Consider the following 20,485-nt stretch of genomic DNA (forward strand, 5'->3'; position numbering starts at 1 on the left):
GCGGTCACATGGCCAGGGAGTGGCTGATCGAGGACTCGAATCCAGGCATCCTGACTCCAGACCTATGCCCTTGACCCTGCAAAGCTGCTTCCCCTCCCCAACACTGGCTTCATGGCTCTGTAGAGGGTCTGATCCTTACGGTGAAGCCACAGTACCTGGTCAGGACCTGGGACATTGCAGAGGGTCAGAGCAAGTGTTCCGTGTCACAGAGCTTTGAGCTCCCCAGGGCCCACCCAAGGGCTATCTGTCAAGACACGGAGGCTGGAAGCCCTGCGCCACTCCACGTGAGGCTGTCCCACCAGTTCCAAGGCCACAGTGCCGTGGAATTCCTGCCTGACCCTGTCTCTGTCCTGCAGTTCTCCGACTCCAAACACAGAGTCCCCCAAACTGTCACTGGGTCCCTCTCTGTGTAGAGCAAGGAAACAGCATTCAGCCAGCCTTTCTCGGGGGCTGGCCGTGGGCGGGCCTGAGCCCTGCACGTTCTCCACTGTAGCCCTCCACGATCCCGCCATATTGCTGGGCATGTTGAAACTCAGTCAGCCCAAGTTTGGGGTGGAGTTGGGTTTTCTACCCAAGCTGACTGTCAGACTCCAGACTCTTTGCCCCTAACAGGTAAGCTTCGGGAAACTCTACTCTGAGTGCAGCTACCAGGCTGAAGGCAGGTTGAAAAATGCAAAGCAGCCCCTCCAGGCCTGCCCCCCACTGCTGCCCCTCCTGCCCTCCTTCTCGGGCCCTGTGGACTGTTTCGCCCAGCAAGTATCCGTCTGAGCCTAGCTCGGGCCCACAGCGGTGGGACAGGAGGGCGAGCCACGGGAGGTCTCCCTTTTCCTTCCACACAAAGCAGTTTTCAAGCTGCGGGTTTCATGCTGCTTGTGCTATCTCAGATGTGGCAATGCACCCATTTGGCTGCCCAGTAGTAGTCCTGACATAAGCCACCCGATAAGAACTGGGGTGGCCAGTGGGTGTGAAATGCCTGAGTTGTTCCTGTGGTTCACCAGGGGTGGCGCCACTGGCTTCTGTGGATTAGGGTTGATTGGGGCGGTCTGTCCACTGGTCACTATGGTTACAGGGACCCTGGGCAATTACCCATTTTCCTCTGCATCCCAGATCCATCCTCCATCTTCCATCCTCCCAGATGTGTGTGTCCTACTATCTGTCCCTCCACATTCCTCCAGCCCCTCTCCCGCCTGGCCAGCCCTAAGGACTCCTGGTGTGTCTAGCTTGGCAAAGCTTTGTGCTTGGTGCTCAGCTGGACCTTCGTACCAACTAGATCCCACCTTATAATGCAGTGCTTGGGAAAGTCTCCCCATGCCTGCCTCCACCTTGGATGGCCCCCTAGCGGCGGCCATGGCTTTCGGGCAGATTTTCTGACCTGGGTGGGTTCCCCTTCTCTCTCTGTCTCTCTCCCTCTCTCTCACGCACACATGCATACACACACACACACACACCACACACACACTTGGAGAAGGCCTCGTAAGGCCCCTGCCACTGTTCTCTCGGTTACCTGGAGTGGCTGGCTGGGTCCAGACCGAAGGGTGAGGCGACAGCCATCCACACCCTATGCTTGCTGGATGTGGGACCTGTCATGTGTCAGCATCTGTGTTTTGTTTTGTTTCTTGTTTCACGGTGATTCCTTTTGTTTGGTGGTTGTGCCGCCAACACAGATTCTTGTGTGTGCGCCTCTCTCTCATCCTTTCTTTTTTCTCTCCCTCTCTCACTTCCCTGCACCCCGTGTTGCATGTGGCTGCCCCAGGGAATAAAGGGCCAACCAGGTGAGAAGGTGAGTCCACACTTTCCCCTCTGTCCTTCCGCCCCAGCCTTCGCTTCCACCCCTGTGGACTCCTGGGGGCCTTTCCGAGGCCCCCAGCTCAGCCCTCCTGCTGGCGTACGGGCTAAGCAGAGCTGCCAGCTAGGCCTGCTGTGTGCTCCCAGCCTCTCATGGCCCAGTTTCCTAATAGCTTCCACACCATCAGGCAGGGTCTTGGGGTTCCTGGGCTAAGGCTCTGGCCTTGCTGGCTGAGTGGGTCTTCCTGGCCTGCTGAGGCTGCCTATGTCCTCGGAGCTCTGATTCTGAGCCTTAGGCAGTCACCCTTCCCTGAGGCAAGGAGCGTGCCAGTCGCTGTTTTGTGTGGGACACAGCATGCTGCCTTCCTCCCAGCAGGGCACAGGCTGGGCCCTTCTGTCAGAGTGTCACCTCTCACCTCCATCTCTATTCCATGCACCCTTCATCCTCCTCCATTTCCCCTCCCCACCAAATTCTGGCCCAAACCTAACCCCTCAGTATCACTCTGAAACCAGGACGAGGAAGTTCCCGGCAGCTCCAGCCTTCAGGCTCAGGGTTGCTGGGCCCACACAGCACACGTGTGTCTCGTCCCCACCCTCTATTTTCAGCAGCTCCGTCCATGGGGCAGGCCACTCGCTGTTCACCAGGTGCAGGGAGTGCAACCACATGGGTATTTGAGGATGGGGGTGGGGAAGAAGACCTAGGGGGCTGAAACTTGGCTGGGGCTGGGGCTGGGGCAGGTTCGAGAGTGTCCTGGGCAGGGCTGTGGGGAGAGGCCTCTGGAGCCTGAGCAGCCATGGCTGAGCTGTGTCCCCACCTCTGTCCCTCCCTCCCCCGCCCCCCGCCCTGTGCCACCCTCTCACCCATCACTGCGCTGAATCCTCTTCTTCCTGCTTCCCGGTCCGAGGTCCCCCCACTCTCTTTCCTTCATCTCCACATCTGCTTTTGCTATATCTCTTCTTGCTTTATTCCTCCTGCTTCCCTGCTGCCCTTCTCAATCTTTTCTGGATGTCTCATTCATCTCCCATGTGCCTCCTGTCCCTTGATCTTCCCTCCTCCTCTGCATCCCCTGGCCCCTCTGTCCTCCACCTCTGCCTTGCACCCCACCTTCTCATGCCTCTCCTTCCCCACCTGCCAGCCCCTCCCTTTGATTCTTCTTTTCCCGCCCCTCTCCCCTCCTGCCCCTGCCCCTCGCTCCCTATCCCTCTCCTCTCTCTCTTCCATAGGGGGCCCCAGGAGATTCCGGGATGTCCATCATCGGTCCCCGCGGCCCCCCTGTAAGTGGTTTTTGCTCTTCTGGGGGGGTAGGTGGGATGGGTGAGTTACTGAAAAGGGCTTGGGGTGGAAGCTTCGCCTCTGGGTGTGGCAGATACCACATGTGATGTGGTTGCCAGGCCAGGCCTCAGTGCTGTGTTGATGTTAACGAGAGTGACCCGACTAAATATACCTAAATTACAGCCTGCTGGGAGGGTGTGCAAGGGCCTACCCTCTAGCCACGAAGCTGCAGCAGCTTCAAGGTGGCCCTACTGCTTACAGGCAGAGGGAAGCAAGTGCCCACTCCCGTCTAGAGGGATTGCTCCAGCTTTCCAGGGGACAAGCCATGTTTCTGGAAGCCCATGGAGCAAATACCCAGGTCCAGACTCCCTGATCCGACACCCACTCCCGGTCCTGGCAGACGCCAGATCCACCACTCACCCTCAAAGGCTCCTTTTGTGCTCAGCCTGGGTCCTATGTCTTAGTTCCTCCTCCCAGTGGCTGGGGGGCTTGGGAAAATCAGAGATGATTCCATCAGATATGCATTTTAGGGACCGGAAGGGTGACGTGGGTGATGATGGGGGAAGATACTGTGACTGTGGGAAGGAGGACTGGCTGTTTTTCTCAGAGTGCCTGAACCACAGGGCTTCAATAAAATCACCAAATGTCAGTGTGCAAAGGACCTCCACAATGGTCTAGCATAGCCCTTTGAGAAAGGGAAACTGAGGTCCCAAGAGGGGAAAGGATTTGGCCAGGGTCCCACACATAGAGGCTAGGGCAGGATCAGAACCCAGGCCCCTGGCATTCGGGGCTTCCACCACAGCAGCAGGCCACCATCGCAATGTTTTGCGATGTGCTTTTCCTGACCTGCTATTTATGACGAGAGAGTGAGGGGAGCACCACCTTCTTTCCAGGTAACAGCTTCTGGGAGACTGAGGCTAGCCCAATGGGTGGATGAAGCTCTGCCTGCCATTCTTCTCCTTCAGTGGAGAGAGCCAATGGGAAGCCACAGTCTTAGACTGCCCACCCTCTAAGGAGAGGGATCAGAGAGGGAATTGCTAAGTCCAATGGAGGGTGTCGTGAGGAACTAGCCAGGGAGGGGCTATGGTGAGAGCTGAGAGGTGGAGCCAATTTCCCTGCTTGAAGACTGAGGAAGTTCAGACAGGGGAGCCAAAGGCTGGCAGTCAGGTCAGGGTTCGGGCTGGAGTCAGGGCTTGAAGGGTCCTGGGCCGTGTAGACACACCTTCTCAGCAAGGCTTCCTCTAGCCCAGCCCACAAGGATAATGCTAAGGGCTGATACTTGGCGCTTACTTTGGGGCAGGCAGTCTCCTAAGACCCGTTCCATGTAGTAACCCAATCTTCACAGGAGTCCCACAGGCAGGTACCATTTCCATCTCTACTTTATAGAGGAGAAAAGCGAGGCACAGAGAAGTTGAGTAACTGGCCCCAGGTCAAACTCTGGAATGTAGTCACGCTGGGATTTGATCTCTTCGCCGGGCTGCGTGGCTCAGAGTCTTCACTTGGGGCCCTGCTGCTATAGCAGCCCACCAGATAGCATAGGTAGGGTCCCTGTGACTCTAGGCTCACATGGCCACAGCCTGCACAGGGCTGGAAGCCTCTTTGTGTATTGGGGGAGCCACAGCATGGATGCCCTGCGCCCAACTGTTCCTGACAAAGGTGGTGCTCAGTCAGGGAGTGACCAGGATATGGGAAGGTTACAGAGAAGGACAGACCTCCAGGTTATAACCGTAAGGTGCCTGGGACGGGCCTATTAGGAGGACATGGAGTGACACAAAGGTGACCACCATCTCTGTCTGCCTCCTGATCTCACCACAGACATCCCATTGGGTCGACCGAGTTGTTGCTCTGACACTCTCTGAGCAGCATCTTTCAGCAGCATCTTGTCAACGGGCCGCCTACAAGTCGTAGAAAAGGCCTCACTTCTGGAGAACATGCTCGGGGCAGTGGCCTGCCTCAGCATCATAAGCCTAATCAGGAACACAACTCCCATAGTGGATTTGATTCCAATGGTGAAAGTACCTTCAGTCCAGGTAACAGCGATGATTTCTGTCTCCTGGGCACCTAGCACCCGCCTCACGGAGCTTTCCCATGCACCAGTCTCCTTCATCCCTCCCAACAAAGCTGGGAGGCAGGCCCGGCAGTCCGTTTCACAGGGATGGAAACAGTTTCATAGCCTGCCTGTGGTCTCCTCGCTGGTCGGTGCTGGAGTTTGGGTCAGACCAGGTCAGTCCACAGCCAGCATTCTTTCCCCAACACTGCCTTCTATGTTTTAAGCTCTATTGTTTAAAAGGTTATTTGCCTTAACAGGAGAAAAAAAGGTTCTCCTTATTGGTGCTGTGTGGTGCTAGGTGAGGCACAAGGAAGCTTGACCAAGCCCAGCGTCCTCCGACTTTGGCCTGTGCGGGTGACCATCACCCAGATGGCATCACCCATCCCTGCTGAGTACTCACTAGGTAGCAGGGCAACCCCATCAGCTCCTTCCCAGAAGCTACCTGGAGTTGGTGAGAGCAGGGCAGGGGAAGGCAAAGGGGTCGTTTTTCATTAAAAGGTAGAGGTCAAGTGGGCAAGCCCTCTGTGGCAGGGGATGATGGGACCATGTGACTTTCAGCTCAGCCCAGAAGGGCCCAGCATACATTCTGCTGATAAGAACCAGCCTAGCTGCTCTCAGGGGCCACCTGCCTCCTCTCTTAGAGTTTCATAAGTGGTCTGAGCAAAAGGAGAACCAACTAGGCACTTCTGAGAAGGATGGTTCATGTCGTAATGAGGCAAGATGCTGGAGCGGTTGTCCCTTTAAACTGAGGGGGAGGCTGGGGCCTCGAGAGGCTGGCTGGCCCAGCAGGCACTGGAAAGGCCACCTGCCAGCCTTGGAAATGCCCCCATCACAAAGGGAGCTCAGTCCCTCCCTGAGGCCCCCAGCTTCTGTACAGGGGCCAGGAGGAGATCCCTGAGCTTGCAGCCCTTGTTTACAAGGGGACAGCCCCATCAAGTTGATACATGTGGTGAGTGTTTCTTGGTATACTTATTCCATTAGTATTTGTTAGGCACCTCCTGCATGCTAGGTACTAGGAGAAGAGGAAAATCTGACTGCAGCTTGCTTACCTCTTGGCAAAGAGACCAGCAATGCAGCAGTGATTACAATGGCAGCCGTCAGTGCTCAGCCTGGGGCGGTGAAGGAGCTATGGGGACAGGAGGAGGCACCAGACCTGGGGTGGAGGCAGGCACGGAAGGCTTCTGGGAGGAAGGCATAACTAAATTGTGATCAAGGGTGAGCAGAGGTTACTCAGGTACCAGACTGGGGGGGAGCACTGATTCTCTGAGGCAGGAAGGCTTCCTGTAAACTACTGGGGAAATGGGGAAGTTCTTTACAGAGCCAAGCAGGGGCGAGACTGGTGAGGCAGCAAGGATCTGATCATGAAGGACCTGGACACAACGTTCATTCGGGAGTCCCGACTTTCTCCTGAGGACAGTGGAGAGCCCTTGGGTTGTGTTTGGTGGAGGAGGGACAAGATCAGACTGGCAGTGTAAAAAGGTGCCCTGATTGCCCTGCTCTAGCATGGAGAATGTATAGAAGAGGCTGCAGGTGGGGGCCTAGCTGGAAGGCACCTGCAATAATCAAACCGTGGCCTGGAGCACAGCCACTGGGGCCGGTGGGAGTGCAGGGCTGGCGAGCTGTTTTGAAGGTGGAATTGATGGAAAGTAGTGGTGATAAAAATGGGGGTCAAGGGAGAAGGAGTCCAAGACGATCTCATATTTCTGACTTGGTAACAGAGTGGATGGGGGTGCCTTCCCCAGAGGGAAGAGCAGATTTTCCTGGGGGAGGTGAGTTCAATCTGAACATAATGAATTTAATATGTCCTTGTAACATCCAAGGGGAGTGGGCCTCTGTTTGCTGCTGGAGTTCAGGGGGTGTGTACTGAGCTGGTCACCCTGGCTCTCGGGGGCCAGTTGCTCATACCCCTCCCAACTTTGTGTTCAACGATGTCACATTTGTAGCTTGAAATCAGCCATGGTGGGAGTATTTACACCACAGAAATTGGCAAACGCTGTACAAAGCAGGCCTCTCCCCCACCCCCACCCCAGCCAGTGATTAAACACTTAGCAGCACAGAGTCTTCTGAGAAAGATAGCACTGACTTGGAGAGAGGGAGGTAGAACGAGGCAGGGTCTGGGCAGAGACGTGGCTGAGCCTCTCTCTGGAGTCAGCTAGCAGGGAAGGCAGGGTTTCCAGTAGGCTCGCTCCAGCCAGAACATTCTGTCTGTCCATGTTGTTACCCTGCACCAGCAGTAGGCAGGAAGAAGGTAGGGGAGAGTAGACAGATACAGGGCTCACTTCCAAATATCAGGGGTCCACGGGGCCCCCTCTCCACCCTGGCTTTGAGTTAAGGGAAGAGATTTCAGAGAGCAGTGTAAAGCTTATTTCCCTCATTCTCCTTCAGAAGGATATCATATTAATCTACAAATCTACAATCCATAATTTTAATATGATCTTAATTCAAGTGAACTTGGAAAAGATGTTTGTGAGGATGTCAGGGAAATTCTGAAAAATAGTGTAAGGGGAATAGTGAAGAGGGGACTAGTTGTTGTATTATTTATCATTATGTGTCATAAAAACAGAGCAATTATAACAGCACATAAAACAGAATGGGGAGGCCAGAAATAAAGCCAAATGCATCTTGGAAATTGGTCTGTGATAAAGGCTTGATTTCACAATAAAAAGAGAAAAATAGATTGATGAATATCTACCTCACTTGCTATATCAGAATAAATTTCAAATAAGTAAAATACTTAGATATAAAACATGAAACCCTAAAATACAAGAACAAAGCATGAGCAAACATTTTATATTTTTTAACTTGGGAAGGCCCTTAAAACACAGCATTAAACCCAGAAGCCATGGGAAAAGATTGATAGGTTTGTCAACATAAATGTAAAACTTCCACATGGCACAAAATACATCACAAACAAGACAGCCAATTGGACAGAATGTCTGCAACACACATGATTATCCGAGAGTTACTGTGCTTGACAGAGAGCTTTGCTCAAATCCATAGGAAAAAGGCAAACAACCGAGTAGAAAATATTGCTAAAGAATACAAACAGGCTGTTCACAAATAAATAGGACCGGCAGTAAACATTGGAAAGGATGTCCAACCTCAGCGTAGAATTTGTTGTAAATTAAAATCCAGTTCCAAGCCTCTCCAAGTGCCTTACCCAGGCCCAAACTCTCCAGGAGGTAGAGTCCGAGTTTCCATTTGGTCAATGACAACATTCTTGCCAAGATCCCTGAAAAAGTCTTAGTTAGCCCTGCATTCGGCTTTGGGCTGGAGAGATGCCTCCTGCTACCAGGGCAGGCTCTGTAATTAGCAAACCGTATGATTACCTCTACCATGGAAACATGAGCCCGAGTGGGACTTGAAGACGCTTCTTGGAGTCCTCTCCTCCTGACCTTTCCTCCAGGCATCTCAGTGTTCAGAGAAGTCGAAAGTTTACAGTAGCAGGTTTCAGAGGTTACATTGCACTGTTTCTGGGTTTTCTCCTTGGTGCTATTCTTAGCATCACTTATCCTTGGCAGGAGAGAAGCTGGGGGCCCTTCTGATATACTAGCGGCATCTCTTCCCTCTGGCCCTTTTGGATGCCTGCCACAAGCCCATCCTGAGCCAGCAGGATACTACCCGCCTGGCCAGTGCGCCCACCCTGGCAGCAGGGTCCACATCTCAGCCAGCCATGTCCCCTGAGCACTGTGGCCACAGCTTTTGGTCCTGAGAAGGACTAAACCAGCCCAGAGATGTTTGAGGTGCACAGCAGATGGATCCAGAGAAATCTTCCTCTGGTTAGGGTTGGATTCTGAAACTATTGCTTGGCAAGGACAAGCCTCCTTGAGTCCTAAGAGATATTGGGCCCCAAAGCAATCTTGCTTTATTTTGGTGCTCCTAGGTTCTGTTCAACCCAACAGACATCTGATGAGGGCGGCTACCTTTTCAAAGGGCTTTGCAAGCATAACGGAATGTAATTCAATGACCCTATGAGGCTGTCCAGTTGTCCCCATCCTCTAGATGAGGCAGTTGAGGCAGAGAGAGATCGGACAACTTGTTCAGAGTCACATAGCCATTGTTGGTAGAGGCAGCCAGATCAAAAAGCCCACGTCTGGGAAGAGGCTGGGCCATCTCCAGCCGGGGGCGACTCCAAGCTGAGCCAAACGGGTGAAAGATGTGGTGTGTCTGGGGAAAGGCCCCTGAGCCAGTGTGCCGGAGCCAAGAGGACACGGGAAGATGAGGCAGGAAAGGGCCTGAAACGGCAGATCAGGACGCTACTGAGGATGACCATGAAGGAGTGTGAGTAAAAGAGAGCCAGTACTGGTTCTTGAGAAGGAGAGGGACAGGACTCACGCTTCTTAGCTCTCCATTGCCCTTGACCTCCTGCTCAGCCCTCCCCAGTCCGGACCTGCACAGCGTCATGCTGCTTCCAACCCGAGCACGTCTCTTTTGCCTAAATATTGACCATAAACCAGCGAACCTGCTTGTAGTCCACCGCCTGAATACCTTATACGTGGCCCTTTGCACCCCCAGGAAAATGGGCATGAATTGATCTGTCCCACAAAGATGGGGGGATCCAAAAATTGCCCAACTCAGAGAGGCCTGCTGAGAGGAAAGTGAGCAACCTCATTCTGACCCAAAAACACACACCTCGAAGGTCAAATTTTGATAGCCACTGATATCCAAACTGTCCTTAGATAAGCGGCCATGAGTAATGACTGTGTAAATAAAAACCACGGTTCAGGAGTTCAGTGTGCTGCGGGCTGGGTCCCCGACGTCCTCGCTCTCCATCCCCTGTTTACATGCCGAGGTTCCGAGTGTCCACTGAAACAAGGAGCTCTGAGGGGCCACTTCCCAGCAAGACCCAAAGGATGCTGGCCATCTCCGTTCCCCTCCCCAACCCCCAGTCCGGGGAGGAGATGCCTTATGCTCCACTTGCGCCTTCACCCTCCCTCACAACCGGCTCACGCTGGGGAGTGTCTTCCCTGGATGATCACAGAGGAGTGGGAGGGAGACCAGGCCCCTCTGGCAACAAAGGTGAACCAGGGCACTAAGGATTAGTTTCAGCTCCTCGCACCCTCCTCACTCCTCTCCGTTCTTTTCAGGGTCAGCCGGGCACTCGAGGTTTTCCTGGATTTCCGGTAAGTGGGGAGAGCTGAGGTTAGCTGTGGCTGTCTTGACCCCTGGGCCTGGCGGGTAAACTTCATGTGGGGCCACCCTGAGGCTGCTCTTGCCCTTCCAAACCCCGGTCAGCAAGGACCCTCTCACACAACCTTTCATGGGGAGGAGAGGAGCTCAGTGTTGGGCTCACAGTGCAAGTGAGGATGGGGAAATAAAGGGACAGCAGGACAGGAGCAGGTGAGTGAAGTCACAGGCTGGTAAACCTTGGTAGGACCCTGGAATGCGGAACAGATGACTCACTGCAGGGAAGCAACCTCCACCGACCTGGCCTTAAGAGGAGCTCTGCCTGGAGGAGGCAGTGAGGTGTCTGGGAGGTGGCTCTCTGGATGTCCTGGGACCCCTGGGTGGGAGCCCAAGACAGGTTCTAAGAGGGAGGGCAGAGGAGCAGCTGGTACTCCTTTCTGCAGGCCTGGGTGCTGGCCAGCTCTCACTTCTAGGAGCACACTGTCCACTCTCTGCCCAGGGTGAGACAGAGGCCTGTGGCAGCAATGGTGACAGCCCCCACCAGGTCCTCCTCATGCGGAGCATCTCGTAGATGACATATCCCTCACTCCTCACAAGGACCCTTTGAGGAAGGTCTATTATTCTCATCCCCATTTTAGGGTGGGAAACTGGCTTCCTTGTGATCACATAACCAGCAGACACTTGAACCCTAGCTGTTGGACACTTACCCTTGACCCCAGGCTGCCTCTTCGGCAGGAGACCTGGGAGGCTTGGCTTTTACATCTCTCTTCTTTCTGCTTTCAGGGTCCCATTGGGCTAGATGGAAAACCGGTGAGTAGACCCTCTTGGGCCAGGACTCCACCCTCCCACTTGGTCCAGGTCACTAACCTGGGGTCTCTCAGTCCTTTTGCAAGACCCCAAGTCCTTGGAAGAAGCTTTAGGTAGAATGACCATTGTGGGAGCAGAAAGTCGTTGCCAGTGGGAAAGGAGGAGGGCCATTAGGCTGGGTTGCCCTGGCCCCAGTGGGCCTCCGCGGGGCACACGCCCACAGCCTCCAGGGTGGGCCTTCAACATCGGGAGCAAGAGCCATCCTAGAACTGGGCGATGCTGGGGCGCTCCTGGAAGGCGGTTGGGTAGAGAGGGCTCAACAACCAATTCTGAAAGGAGCCCGGGCACTCTCCCCCACTGTTGCTCCTGCACCTCCCATTCTCCTGGGGTCTCACATCCTGGTTGAGACCCCACACACATGTTCCAGTCTGTACGGAGGCTGCTTCCCCACCCTGAACTTCTCTCTCTGTTCATTTCAATTCTTGTGACTTGGCCCCAGACACAAATGTTCATGGGGGAAAGGAGACCACCCCCCACTCTTGGGAAGGAGTGAGCTGGGGGAGAGCTCAACCTTCCAGTGCGCTCAGAGCTGCCCCCCACAGTGGAAGTGCCAAGTGGTGAGTGCCAAGTCCAGTCCCACCCATTCTCTTCTCCCCTGAGCAGCTGACATCCTCTCACATGAGGGGCCTGGCCACCACCTGGTCACCCCCTCTGCAGACCAGAGCTAAGCACAGTGAATCGGCTGTGGTGATCACGTCCACTCCCCTCACAGGACCTGGTGGTGGAAGGAGGGGCCACACATGGCAGGACAGGGGGCTTCCGGCTTGCACACAGTGTGCCTGGCACTCACGCTCTTTTCCTTCCAGGGCTACCCCGGACCAAAAGGGGAGATGGTAAGATCCCAGCTTTCCTGTCTTCCCTCAAGGGGTGGGGGATCAGCTTGGACCTCACGGGCCACAGCCAAGCACTGCCCAGCAAACAGGCCCAGCAGGGGCAGCGGAAGTAGCTGCCCCAAAGCGCTCCCCAGCTGTGCACAATGCACGCCCCTAGGTCCTCACATCAATGAAGGGAGGAGAGGTGGGCAGGGGGCTTCTCCACATGAAAAACGAGGCAAGGGGGTCCAGAGAGAATTCACGCTTGGCCAATGTCACGGAGTCAGAGGCTAGTGCTCCCTCAGGGATGCACTCACATCTAGCACTCACACTGGGGGCGTAGGGAGCCTGTCCAGCACTCTGTCCTCGGCCTGGTTTCCTGATGCCCTCCCTCCTCTGGGCTGGCCCAGGACTCCTGGTGATGCTGCCCCACCAGGCACCAAGCAGCCTTGGAGAAGCAGACAGGCCTTCATCTTCCTCCAGCCCCTTCTTGCCTCTGCAGAACCTTTTAAAGGAATTTCCTCTCTCTGCAGTCTCCCCCAGGCCACTTCTTCCAGAAAGCAAAGGTCTGCCCTTGTCAGAGACTAGCCACTCCAGGGGAGGGGCCTGTTCTCAGAGGGACTGAGGGGCCATTAAGAGCAGATAGGCCAGCCCTGGCTGAGATGCTGTCCTGCCTCCCAGGTTGGTCACATCTACATTGTGAGCAGCCACCTCCTGTGGGCAAGCCTGGTTCATGCCAGGTGTGAGAGCACTGAGGGAGGCAGATAACCACTTGCCGGGGACCCTTGGTGACTCAGCTCCCTCTGGACCTCAGCCGGGCCACTTGACTCAGACTCAGCTGACACTTATGAAGGCTTTCTGTCTGGTGGGCATGGGGCTAAGCACTGTACATAGATTAGCTCACTGAATCCTCAGCATGACCCCGTGTTCCAGGTCCCATTGGTGTCCCTTTGACAGCTGTGGAGATTGAAGCTCAGAGAGGCTGAGTGATTTGCCTAAAGTCACCTAGCTAGGGGCCATCCAAAACAGGATCCAAAGTATTCTCGAATTCCTCCCCTCCACATTTTATTGCCTTTCTCTCTCCTGAATTCCCTTTCTCCTTCCCTGTTCCCTGCCTCCTTCCTTCCTGTAACACATTTTTGTGGAGTACCTACAATACGCTGGCACAGTGCCAGGTGCTAGGGGTACAGACAGGAGTAAGGAAGACACTGTCCTCGCCATCCCACAGCTCCCAGTGTAGTGGGGGAGACACACATGTAAATATTCACTCGCATATTAACAAATCGCCTTTGTAATCAGTGCTATGAAAAGGCAGTGCTTGTTACCCTGAGAAACCTCAGTATAGCAGCACTTCACCCAGGCTGAGGGTCAGAGAGGCATTCCGGAGAATGAAACTTGAACTAGGGTCTGAAGGATGAGGATTTAACTAAGAGAAAATGGGATGGGAGGGACATGGGAGAACATCTTGTGCAAAGGCCCTGAGGCAGGCACGTCTTTCAAATATCCACAGAACCAGAAGAAAGGCAGTGAGGCACTGGAGGTAGTGGGTGGAAGAGCTGGTGTTGGAATCCAGGTCCCCAGCCAGCTTTCCTCTCCATCCCAACAAGTAGATTGCAAATGTATTTCTTGTTGCCCCTACCCTGCTCCTAAGTATGTTGTGCCCGTGCCTGAAGTAATGTAGACCAAGGCAGGAATAAAATTCCGTGTTACCATCATGGTCGAGGCATAAGGGGTTTGGATGCAAGGAGTTTGGGGCATCCCCTTCCTGGTGTCGTGATGCTACCACGTTCAGTCTTGGCACTTCACAAGTAGCAGTGATGGTTATCAACTAACACTGTTCCATAATCCTCATAATGACTCGTTACTCCCACCGCACAAAAGGTGGGAGCGAGGCACAGAGTGTTTGAGTGAGCGTATTGCCCAAGTCTACATACACAGCTCCTAAGTAACGGAGCTGGGATTGGGACCCACGTGCTGAGATCCTACCCCTCACCACACTTCCTTTCTGCTGCCAGGGCCTTTTATCTTGGAAGAAAGGACCCTTCTTCTATGGGGCTCTTCTTCCTATAGTCCCTCTGCCCCAGCCCACTTAACCACCCATGAGTCTCCCATCTGTCAGGGGTCAGAGCTAATTCAGGGGAAGGGTGGGGCCGTCCCGTCTCTCATGAGCCCACTCAGTGTGATCTCACAGCGTGAGGCAGTGGGATCCCATATCTGCCTCATAGTCATCCATCAAAATCCGACGGCTACAGAGCTGTTAGACTCCTGTTTGACTTGGCTCGGGGGCCCCGAGCTATTAATTCAACACTCTGTCTGGCGTAATTATCTTGGCCTGCTTATCATCTGTCTGTCTCCTACTCTCTTCTCCCCAGATGGACATCCAATATGGGGGGCTGGGGCTCACCCTCATATGCTAAACCCGTGTCCTCACTTGTCAAAAGGGGGTTATCTCTGTCCCACCCACCTCACAGGAGCCCTGAGAACTTGATGTAGGATGTAGACAAGATAGGGGTCTCACAAATGCTGTAAAGGAGAGTGGGAAGTCCACCCACAATTTAGCCCACTACTTACAAGGCTGCCCTAAAGGTTGGAAGAGTTAATTCACACCAAGTGCTTAGAACCATGCGTGGCACACCAGAAGCAGGACAAGCTCCTTAGCCAGCACATCACCCATGACCTGCATTAATTAAGGGGCAACTGCCTTTCAGCTAGCGCTAATTGTTGCCATGTGTTATTGGGCCTTGAAATACTGAAAAGGGACTTAAATTCCAGCTTTTTGTTGTGCTTCCCTTGCTCTTAAATGCTGGCAATTAAACAAAATAAAACTGTGTATGTTCTACCAAATACCTCTGGGGACCACGAGTGTCCCACCCGCCACCATTCGGAATGCCTGGACTCACTCCTGCACGTCTGTGTAATCCAGGCCTTTGTTGGTTTCTTGGCCCCTGGCCCTCCCTCCCTCATCTAGCTCCTCTCTCTGCCCAAGAGAGCGTGGCCTGTTCACCTGCAGTCTTGTACCAGATGCATCATATTCTGCTGAACTTGATACTAAACACTTGGTCAGCCACATGGACTGGGGTGCCACATGGTCACTTGTCTCAAAGGTCCCTTGTCTCCTCTTATGAACCTTCTGGGACTTTCCCAGTTGGGTGGCGTGTCCGGTTGGCCAGTCATGGTCAAGGGAAGGCTCATCTCCCACTCAGAAGGACTGTCCTGCAGATCCTGAGTTCTCCAAGCCCCAAAGAGACGGGTCCAGTAGGTGGGTCCTCACAGGCCCTCAGGAGGGTGGCTGGAGGGGCCCTTAGGCCCCCATGGCTAGGGCACTGCCTGTGGTTCTAGCCAAGTCTAGAAGCCCAAGCCCTGTCTCCCAACGTCTAGCCCAGTTCAGAGAATGTGGCAGACTGGACACAGCTGGACCCTACGGTCAGACAAACTTGGGCTCACGTCCCAATGCTACCCCTTGCTGAGTCTTGTCTCCCTTACCTTGCCTGCAAGATGGAGCTGACGTGAGCACCTTTCTCATGGGCCAGGGCAGGTGTGAGCTCAGCACATACTGAATGCCAGCCTCAGAGTGGGTCCTCAAAACAGGAAGTGCTTGTCCTCCCCCACTTCACTCCACACCAGCCAGGAAGCCTCCCTGACGGGGCCTCAGCTCAGGCTTCTGAGAGCCAGCTGGACGCTGTGTCCTCCTCAGAGAACATGAGTCCACCCTGAACTCAGGCTCCTTTCTCAGCCCTGTAAGTTTGACAAGGCATCCTGGAAGGAAATCCCAAGAACTCTTATGTTCCTCCAAGGGGCCCAAGACATGGCTTAAGTCATTAGCTTCCTGCTCCCTCTCTTTCACCAAAGGTGTCTCCAAAGCCACAGGGAGGTAGATGGGTGTGAGTGAGGTAGGCTGTCCACAGAGGCGGGGCCCCACCAGACATGTAAATGCAGCCCCTTCCTGGCTGCATTTGAAGGATGGTGGATGGAGGGATGAACAAAGGACGGCATCTACTCTTCATCACGGCCATGCACGTGGGGACAGGGCACAGTAATGCAGCTAGTACTGCCCACTGACATGAAGACGCTGAGACATGGTGTACAGACCACACCCCCTGGAACACCTCGAGCACAGGAAAGCCAGGCGTTGGTGTTGGAGCCCAGCCTTCGCAACTGCGGGCATTCTGAAAGCACCTGGAGGCCTGGCTTCTGCCACAACCCCTACCGAGGCCTACGTCTCTGGTCTGCCTGCCTTCTGTACACCCACTGACCAGTGTGCGTTTCCTCCCCACAGGGCCTGACGGGTCCCCGAGGACAGCCGGTTGGTACCTCCCCCTAATGTCCCACAGCAGAGAGGCTTTGGGCCACTGTGTGTGTAGCTTTAGTTTCTGACACTCTCATTTTCATCTCTTCACAGGGACCTCAAGGAGAAAAAGGAGAAAAGGTAGGCCCGATGGCAGGTTTCTAGAATTTTCATCTCAGGTAGAGCACATTTTTTTAAAAAACCAGGTGGAAGGGGTCCAGAGTGGCTATTTTCAAACTTTAGTTCTTAGCAGCAGAACCATGGAGTCCTCCCTCCATGGTGCCGAGGTGTGTTGGAGAAAAGGGAAGCTGCTCGGGCTCACGTTCTGTTCTTGAGGCAGATGGGCCAGAGGCCGGGACGACGCCCTGAGGTCTGGCCCTCCTCAGTCTCTTTCTCAGCCCCTCCCACCTGCCACCCCCCGCCTCCCAGTATTTCCTGACCCCCCTCCATGAGCCTCTAGGATTTTTGAGGTATCAGTGTGTAAACCACTAGCCTGGCCCCCTTCTTGGCCCCCATTCTCTGTCTCTCTGAATTTCTAATGGAGATTCTGCACTGGGCTTGCCCCAGGTAGATGGTATAGGGACCTGGCACCCCCAGCTCAGAGAGGGTGTCTCTGGGGGCCTCGTTGCCCACGTCTGCCCCGCTGTCTGCCGTTGCCATCCAAGGGCTCCTTTTCAGGTACGCTGGGTGGAGCCTCAATCTTTCCACGGCAGGCATGGAGCGTAACTCCTGACCTTGTGGTCATGGCAAGCGGGGCACCGCACAGAGCCCTGCCCCAAGCTCCAGGGGGCCACGCCCAGGCAGGCCTTGGGAGTTTCTTCCCTGCGGCCAGCCAGGGTGGGGGAGGAAATTAGTTCCCCTGCCTCAGAGAGCTCAGTCCAGGCCCAGAGCGGGGCTGGTAGGGTGACGAATGTACGTGGTGCGTCTCCAAGTCCTGAGTGCTCCCCTGACGGACTGCCCACCAACAAGTGCCTAATACCCCCTTTCTTTCCCTTTCTTATCCAGGGTCAGTGTGGAGAGTACCCACACCGGGTAAGTGAACCTCTAAAACTGATCCGTCCTGAGGCACAGACCCCAGCTCAGCCTCATCTCCCTGGAGCTCCCAGCACCTACAGAGCTTGGGAGCAGGAGTGTACAGCCCCTCTGTGCTCAGCAGCCAGAGCAGGGGCTGTGGGGGTGGCGGTGCGTGTGCCGGCCCGGGAGTGTGCCTTGTGGTCAGTCTGTGTTTGTGCAGAGCCGGTCTCCAGCACTCGTGTTCACCCGCCACTCGTGTCTGTGTCTCTGCCCTGCGCTGTCTGGGCTGCGAGTCTCCCAGCAGGTGTGTATATGCGACTTCGAGTGCCGGCTGCTTCTCCTCCGTACGTCGCCTTCTCTGTAAGGCCAGGTGGCTTTTGTGAGTCTGTGACAGAATCCCTACCTTGTGTGCGTGTGTGAGTGTGTGTGACTGTGTGTGCATGTTTGGCTGCCTTCCCTGGCTGATTCAGAGGAACTTTCGGGTTAGTTGTTATTACAGATGACCCAACCTCAATGGTAGGGGTAACTGGGGGCAGATCATATCAATCGAAGGGTGAAGTCTCTGCTTTGTTTCTTGGAGGATAGAAGACACTTTTCAGACAGGGCTAAGATGGTCTCCCACTCCCCCCAGCCCCCTCCCAGCCCCTTCCCTTGCCTGGCTCTACCCCAGGCTGCAAGCCCAAAGCCTGCTGGCAGCCCGTGAGGGCCCTGCACACAGTGCACCAACAGCACAGCCGTCCTCCAGACAGGGAGGGCTGCGGCGCGCACTGCTTCCTCCAGCGAGAGGCCCAGAGAGCCCGGACCTGGAAAATCCCCCTCGTTGTGCGGATCGGCCTTGCCACTCTCAGACCTGGGCATCTAAAGATACCCATCCCCCTTTCATGGACCTCATTGTGCCCAGAAACACACCCATGGCATGGCCCACTGGCCGTGCACCCCTGCCAGGCAGGGGGATGAGGGAATGGAGACAAGCCAGGCTCAGAGTCCACCAGGCTCCGGAAGGCCACCAGGAGGGCCTTGCTACAGGGTCCTGCCAGTCAGCCTCTGATCCCTGGGTTCCTGGGTCAGGGAGGGGCCTCAGGGAGCCTTGAACATGAGTAGCTGGATTGGCATTGAGGCCAAGGCTGGGCTGGGCCCGGGCAGGGGGCGCAGTCCGGCAGCGGCGCAGGCAGAGCCGGCCTGTCAGTGTCATGTGCTCCAGGGACGTAGGGGCCCTGGTGTTCCGGCCAGCCTGATCCTGATACAATAATAGAAGGTCAGCTGTGTTTATTTGAAACGATGGGCTCACAGGATTGTTATGTTGCCCAAAAGAATGACAGCTTCCCCCAGTGCAAAAGACAACACAACCACAGACACTCCGGCAGTGTCATCAGTCCTGAGTAAACGGAGGAGGAGGAGGGGAGGAGAAGGCTCTCTGCCCCTAAGCCCAGCATAAGAAGAGGGAGAGGGAGGGGAGAGAAGGCTCCAGAAGCACCTTTGCCACAGGGTGCAGCAAAACACGGCATTGTGACCATGGCAGTGTGGGTCAGGCAGGGGTATGAGTGGGTTTAGGGACCCAGCTGGTGGGCGGGGCAAAGCATCTGGCACTTTCTGTTTATTTGGAAGTGAGTAGGGAAGCAGGGGAGTTCTAGCGCAAGTGAGCTATTGGCTTTCTGGGGGGGTTTGCGGGCATGGTGGGGTGGCAGGTCTCTAGGTTTACAAGACGCCAAGAGAGCCAGGCTGGTCCCTGCATCTGGTGCAGCCTGCAGCACCTCCAGGGAGGGAAGAAGGGGTGGGGGTGGAGTCCCCTGGGAGTGGGGCAGGGGAGCTGGTGCCTGTGGCTCTGGTACTCACTCCCCTCATTGGCCTGTCTCACCACCTCCATTCCCCCTCCCGCACCAGGAGTGCCTAAGCAGCAGCTCGCTGGCAGCCCTGCACTCCACCCAGATCATTGCCCTGAAGGTTTGTGGGCCCTGTTCCGGAAGGCCTCAGGCCGCTCTGCGGAGAGGCTCCCTGGACGCAGAGCCCAACATTGCACATCCTCACGCCCCGAGTGGGAGGCGGTGGGGCTCTCTGCGTAGCAGCTGCACGTGAGGGCAGCAGTGACCTAGAAAGGCCATGATTGGGCCCCCATGTCCCCAGCTGGGCACATTCTCAGCCCGGGTGGCCCCTGATCCTTAACGCTCATCCCAGGGGCCTCCTGTGAATTGAAATGCTTTCAAAAACAAGAGGTTGATTATATGCCATCTTTGTTTTGACATGGGCTTTAACCACTTCCTAGAGCCATGCTTCATGGGTCTAGGGATTGAAAATGGCAAGAATTTCCAGAAATGAAAATCACATTCAATAATGTGATTGCAAGTTGCCTCTCCCAAACAAGTGGTTGAACACGCCAGAGACATCCTTGCCCAGCCTCTATTTTCCAAGCCCTGCAGCCCCAGGGTGAGACCTCAGCAGCACTTATCTGGTGCCCACACTGGCCACACCCTCAGTCGGCTCAGCCCCCGGGAGCCCAGCTTGGCACAGCCCCTGACCACCTCCGCAGATTCGCTGACATAGGCCTTTCGCATTCAACCAAAAAAAGAACCCAGAGGTCGCCACACACCAGCCTGGCTTCCAGTACCAATTTAGCTGGTCCTGTGGCTCCCTACCTAGCTAGAGCCTCTGAGTCTTCTGCCCCAGCCCGGCAGCCTTTGTCCACGACCAGGAGTGGGTGGGGCCCACAGTGCAATGTTGGGCCTCGTGTCAGGCGGCCTTTTCAGCCCAGCATGGCCACAGAGGGCAGGCCCAGGCAAAGACGACCACTCTCCCAGTTGGGGGCTGCTGCTGGCCCACACCCCAAGGGCACTCCTCCTTCCAGGGACAGTGCACCGTCCAATGGCAAGCTCAGCGCTGCGCCCCACAAGCCATGAGAATGCCCCGTCCAGGCCTCCCCTGCCCGTGCCTCATGCTCGCTAATTTCTCTTCTCTCTATCTCTTTTCCATTCCCTCTTGGCCACCCTGCCTTCCTGGCGACTTCGGGCATCCTCCTGAACACCTGCGACCTTTGGCCTTTGCCTTCTGGCCTTCCAACTCATCTTTCTCCTCAGCTGCTGCCTCTCCTCAATTCAGTGCGACTGGCTCCACCCCCAGTCATAAAAAGGCGGACCTTCCAGGTAGACCCTTCCTGTTGCCCAGACCTCGTGTGGCGTCCACAGGGGCTCAGCAAGTCTCTGCACCCTGACAGGCCAGCTGGGGCTGTCGACAAAGACGGAACTCACTCTACTTTGGTTAAATTAAATTAGACAGAAATG

At 55.2% G+C, this 20,485-nt stretch overlaps 1 protein-coding gene across 1 annotated transcript in view; it reads left to right on the top strand.

The window, feature by feature from the left end:
* The window catches only part of COL13A1 (collagen type XIII alpha 1 chain), a 105,856-nt gene that overhangs the window by 31,061 nt on the left and 54,310 nt on the right, over positions 1 to 20,485 (top strand). Inside the window, exons 5-13 of the mRNA XM_053923437.2 lie at positions 1,754 to 1,780; positions 3,010 to 3,060; positions 10,196 to 10,231; positions 11,019 to 11,045; positions 11,909 to 11,935; positions 16,191 to 16,217; positions 16,314 to 16,340; positions 17,205 to 17,231; positions 19,095 to 19,154. Coding sequence (XP_053779412.1) covers positions 1,754 to 1,780; positions 3,010 to 3,060; positions 10,196 to 10,231; positions 11,019 to 11,045; positions 11,909 to 11,935; positions 16,191 to 16,217; positions 16,314 to 16,340; positions 17,205 to 17,231; positions 19,095 to 19,154 — 309 coding nt within the window. The remainder of the gene's footprint in view (positions 1 to 1,753; positions 1,781 to 3,009; positions 3,061 to 10,195; positions 10,232 to 11,018; positions 11,046 to 11,908; positions 11,936 to 16,190; positions 16,218 to 16,313; positions 16,341 to 17,204; positions 17,232 to 19,094; positions 19,155 to 20,485) is intronic.

The sequence above is a fragment of the Desmodus rotundus genome, chromosome 4 (assembly GCF_022682495.2).
Source record: "Desmodus rotundus isolate HL8 chromosome 4, HLdesRot8A.1, whole genome shotgun sequence".
Taxonomy (NCBI): Eukaryota; Metazoa; Chordata; class Mammalia; order Chiroptera; family Phyllostomidae; genus Desmodus; species Desmodus rotundus.